General features: G+C 40.0%; 1 protein-coding gene across 1 annotated transcript in view; it reads right to left on the bottom strand.

Moving 5' to 3' along the window:
• GALNTL6 (polypeptide N-acetylgalactosaminyltransferase-like 6) overlaps positions 1-5,172 on the bottom strand; it is a 1,008,296-nt gene that overhangs the window by 99,570 nt on the left and 903,554 nt on the right. The window contains exon 7 of the mRNA XM_010840244.1: positions 568-675. Coding sequence (XP_010838546.1) covers positions 568-675 — 108 coding nt within the window. The remainder of the gene's footprint in view (positions 1-567; positions 676-5,172) is intronic.

The raw sequence follows: 5,172 nt of genomic DNA, 5'->3' as shown, positions 1-5,172 counted from the left end.
TTTCTTATGTCTCCTTGCTATTCTTTGGAACTCTGCATTCAGATGCTTATATCTTTCCTTTTCTCCTTTGCTTTTCGCTTCTCTTCTTTTCACAGCTATTTGTAAGACCTCCTCAGACAGCCATTTTGCATTTCTTTTCCATGGGGATGGTCTTGATCCCTGTCTCCTGTACAGTGTCATGAACCTCTGTCCATAGTTCATCAGGCACTCTATGTATCAGATCTAGTCCCTTAAATCTGTTTCTCACTTCCACTGTATAATCATAAGGGATTTGATTTAAGTCATACCTGAATGGTCTAGTGGTTTTTATAAATATGATGTATGTGAAAGTGCTTTGATACAATTAATAATAAGACAGCATCATAACTACTACTTCCTTAAGGAATGAAAATAAAACTCTGAGAAACACAGGAAGCTCTACATTAAAAGAGTGCCACATGGAATGGCCATGGGGTGGGTTTGTTTGTTGATCAGATGGTGCCTTTAATTAGATCATGTGTGAGGTTTCACATTCTGCCCATGGAAAGCCTTATTAAACCCGACTCATTCCGATCCCCAGTTACTCACTCTCGCCAGGCTGGTCCCAGATGGAACTTTATAAGGGACGTACTTCCTGTAGATATGGCCGACCCTGGAACATGGAACGTCAAACATTTCTCCTCCACACATCCAGACCTACAGAGGGGAAATTGGAAGTGCAATAAGAGAGAAGAGTGCATTTCATACAAAAGGCCCCAAATTATTAGTAAAAGTTACACAAAATCTTAAAATCTCTTAAAGTCTCTGTATCAGTAATTTCTACTTATCAATAGTTAGCCAGGAAAATAAACCCACATTTTCATTTTTTTAATTTATTTTTTAACTGGTGGGAAATTGCTTTGCAATTTTGTGTTGGTTTCTGCCTACAGCAATGCAAATCAGTCATATTATTTATATATATATATATATATATATATCACTTTCCTCCCGAGCCTCCTTCCATCCCCCCATCCCACCCTTCTAGGTCATCACAGAGCGCCAGGCTGCGCTCTCTGTGTTATTTAGCAACTTCCCACTATTCTATGCATGATAGTGTATATATGTCAATGCTACTTTCTCAATTTGTCCCACCCTCACCTTGTCCTACTGTGTCCACAAGTCCATTCTGTACTAGTTTCATCAGTACCAGTTTTCTAGATTCGGTATATATGTGTTAGTTTTTCTCTTTCTCACTTATTTCACTCTGTGCAAGAGACACTAGGTTCATCCACTTCACTACAACTGGCACAGGTTCATCCTTTTATGGCTGAGTGATATTCCATTGTGTATATGTACCGCAAGCTATCCATTTACTGTTAATGGACATCTAGGTTGCTCCATGTCCTTGTGATTGTAAATATAGCTGCAGTGAATATTGGGGTACCTGTATCTTTTAGAATTGTGGGTTTCTCAGGGCATATGCCCAGTGGTGGGATTGCTGGGTCATTTGGTATTTTTATTCCTAGTTTTTAAGGAATCTCCATACTGTTCTCCATAGTGGCTGTATCAGTTTACATTCCCACCAACAGTGCAGGTGGGTTCCTTTTCTCCACATCCTCTCCAGCATTTATTGTTTGTAGATATTTTGATGATGGCCATCCTGACGGGTGTGAGGTGATAGATACCTCATTACAGTTTTGATTTGCAGTTCTCTAATAATCAGTGATGTTGAGCATCTTTTCATGTGTTTATTGGCCATCTGTATGTCTTCTTTGGAGAAATGTGTGTTTAGGCTTTCTGTTCATTTTTTGATTGGGATATTGAGCTGTATGAGTTGCTTATATATTTTGGAGATTAACCCTTTGTCAGTTGCTTTGTTTGCAATTATTTTCTCCCATTCTAAGGGTTGTCTTTTCATCTTGTTTATAGTTTCCTTTGCTGTGCAAAAGCTTTTATATTTTATTAGGTCCTATTTATTTATTTTTCTTTTTATTTCCATTCATCTAGGAGGTAACCCCACATTTTTAAAAGCTCAGATTCATAAAAGTATACAACCAAAATATTAGTTCACTAAATCCAATTTCCATAGACATGTTGACATTTTGAAAAGTTGTAGTAGAATTTTATTACAGCTATTGCATTACATTGGGGTTTAATGGTTAGATGTCTTATTTATATAGATATTTGTTTTGACAATCTTGTGGAATAATTTGAGGAAATAACATTGGAATTTAAGTGTCAATTAAAAATTTAAAGTGTAAACATGAAATTTCTAACACTGGTGAATGAATTAAAGAATATAAGCATATCCATACTTTACATCTAGATTCTGAAACTTTCAGTAGAGCTTACTTAAAAAATCCGAGTTGTGTTCTAATTTCTCCCCACCCCTGATCTTTTCTTAGGTACAGAAAATAATTGGTTAGCAATGTGAACTCAAGACATGGAAAACTCAGGATATCTGTTAAGATGCTGTACTTAAATTTAGTAACAAAAATTAATTGGTTGTATTTTACCATGACTACCCACTTGAACCATTAATCATGGTTTTATACAACAGGCTGCTACTGCTGCTAAGTCGCTTCAGTCGTGTCTGACTCTGTGTGACCCCATAGACGGCAGGCTACCAGGCTCCTCCGTCCATGGGATTTTCCAGGCAAGAGTACTGGAGTGGGTTGCCATTGCCTTCTCCTGTAACTGCATAGTGATACACTAATTCAAACTTATTGCTATGGGGGAAAAACACCATTTAATGAGACATGAAGACAAAGCACAAACCCGACTAAGGGAACACACGCTGTGGACCACAGCATGGCTATGACCAGAGCAAGTGGGGGGACGGGGGAGGGGAGACGGATGGGTAAACTACAGCCTCGGGGGCTGGGGGGGATCTGGATTCATGATGACTAAGCAGACAACAGGATGAGACAGGAAATCAAAACCCATGATGTAACAGGCTACTTACTATAAAATAACTAATAAATGCAGGCTTCATATATACTAGATTTTTAAACTGTTTTCATTGCAAGAAAACAATTTAAAAGAGAGTTAGATAATGTAACAGTTTTTTTACATTTATTTTTAATTGGAGGATAGTTATAATATCGTGTCAGTTTCTGTCAAATATCAACATGAATCAGCCACAGGTACACACGCATCCCTCGTCTTGAGCCTCCCTCCCACCACAGCCCGCCCCTCTAGGCTGTCACAGAGTCATACAGCAAATTCCCACTGGCTATCGGTTTTACATATGGTAGTGTATATGTTTCAATGCTATTCTCTCTATCCGTCTCACCCACTGTGTCTGGGAGACAGGTCTAGGGACAGGTCTTTGTTTTTCCCCTTTTCATGTTTAATCTTATATTGCTTCAGCCTCTTGGGATCTTTCCAGATGCCTGTACTATATAGTTTAGAAGGTTCACTGACCCTGCCAGCTTTCCATGATCTGTGCAGAGTTCTGATGTCTTGATCCAGAACCAAGTTGAAACTGATACCATGGGTAATCCTGAATGCATTTAGAGTAACTGAGTATTATTTTAATAATCCACTTGCCTTCCCCTTGGGGTTCCATCAGCATTTGTCCACCAGTCTTACTTAGAGTGTCATTCCTCTTAGTGAAAGAAGCTGGGACTGTTGACTGAAAAAATACATGCAACCTAAAAACTGAGATTTATGTTTTATTCGGTGGGAATTTTTAGGACTTCAAGGCTGGAAGACAGCATCTCCCAAGAAAAGATGAGAAAGACAACCCTGAGAGAACTGCTCTGAAGAAGCGAGGGGAGCATTCAAGGTTATACAGAAGTTTTATAACAAAGGACAGGTGGTCTGAACATCAAAAGTATTTTTGGGAGTTAGAGAAAACCAGATATCTCAAGTTAAGAAATTTAGTGCTTTTCTATGTGTGGGAAGATGCAAGAGTCTGGGTTCACTGAAGTCATTCCTTTCACATGCACCTCAGCTGTCTGGGGCCAGTGTGTCCCGTATTTTCACACCTGAGTTCCTCAGTGTTCACCGTGGGGAGTGGCTGCAGTCTGATCGGTGCCAGATCATGGGTATTCTTTTCCTTCTTGAGTGCTCTTGGGGCTCAGAAATTCTCATTTGGAGGGCTGGAATTGATGGTGACTGTGACATGCTTGTTTACTGATAATGGCAGGATATACTTCATTCTCAGAACCACATGTGAGACATAAACATTTCTCTTTCCCTCTTCCAATATTTCACTTTAACAGACATTGTGTATCTGTGTCAGGGTTCTCCAGAGAAACAGAAGCAACAGGGAATGCATAGAGGGAGACACTTATTGAAAGGAAGTGGCTCATGAAATTGAGGAGGCTCGGGGAACTCATCTGCAAGGTAGACCAGCAAGCTAAAGACGCAGGAAGAGCTGCAATTCAAGTCCAAAGGCAGGAAGTCTGCAGGCAGAATCCCCTCCTGCTTGAGAATGGTCAGTCTTTGTTCTACTGGGGCCTTTCAGTGACTGGATAAGCCCCTTCACCCCCTACTATGGACAGAAACTGCTTTTCTCAAAATCCACCAGTGTTCCTCCATCCATGGGATTTTCTAGGCAAGAGTACTGGAGTGGGTTGCCATTTCTTTCTCCAGGGAATCTTCCCGACCCAGGGATTGAACACAGGTCTCCCGCATTGTAGACAGACGCTTTACCATCTGAGCCACCAGGGAAGTCCATTTAAATGTTAATCTCATTCAAAAGACATCCTCTTGGAAGCATCCAGAATAATATCTGGACACTCTCGGGCAGCCTTTGACACATGAAACTAACCATTATGCAGCACTACTTACAACAGCTAGAACATGAAAGCATTCTAGATATCCATCAACAGATGAATGGATGAAGAAGTTGTACATTTATACAATACAATGGAATATTACTCAGCCATAAAATGGAATGCATCTGAGTCAGTTCTAATGAGGTGGATGAACCTAGAGCTTATTATACAAAGTGAAGTAAGTCAGAAAGAGGAAATCAAATTTTGTATATTTATACCTGACCTGCCTCTTGAGAAACCTATATGCAGCTCAGGAAGTGGCAGTTAGAACTGGACATGGAACAACAGACTGGTTCCAAATAGGAAAAGGAGTACATCAAGGCTGTATAGTGTCACCCTGCTTATTTAACTTATATGCAGAGTACATCATGAGAAACACTGGGCTGGAAGAAGCACAAGCTGGAATGAAGATTTCCGGGAGAAATAT

This window comes from Bison bison, unplaced genomic scaffold, assembly GCF_000754665.1.
Source record: "Bison bison bison isolate TAMUID 2011002044 unplaced genomic scaffold, Bison_UMD1.0 scf7180017864143, whole genome shotgun sequence".
Classification (NCBI taxonomy): domain Eukaryota; kingdom Metazoa; phylum Chordata; class Mammalia; order Artiodactyla; family Bovidae; genus Bison; species Bison bison.
Note: the sequence above shows the minus strand (reverse complement) of the source record. Positions and strands in the feature narration are given on the sequence as shown.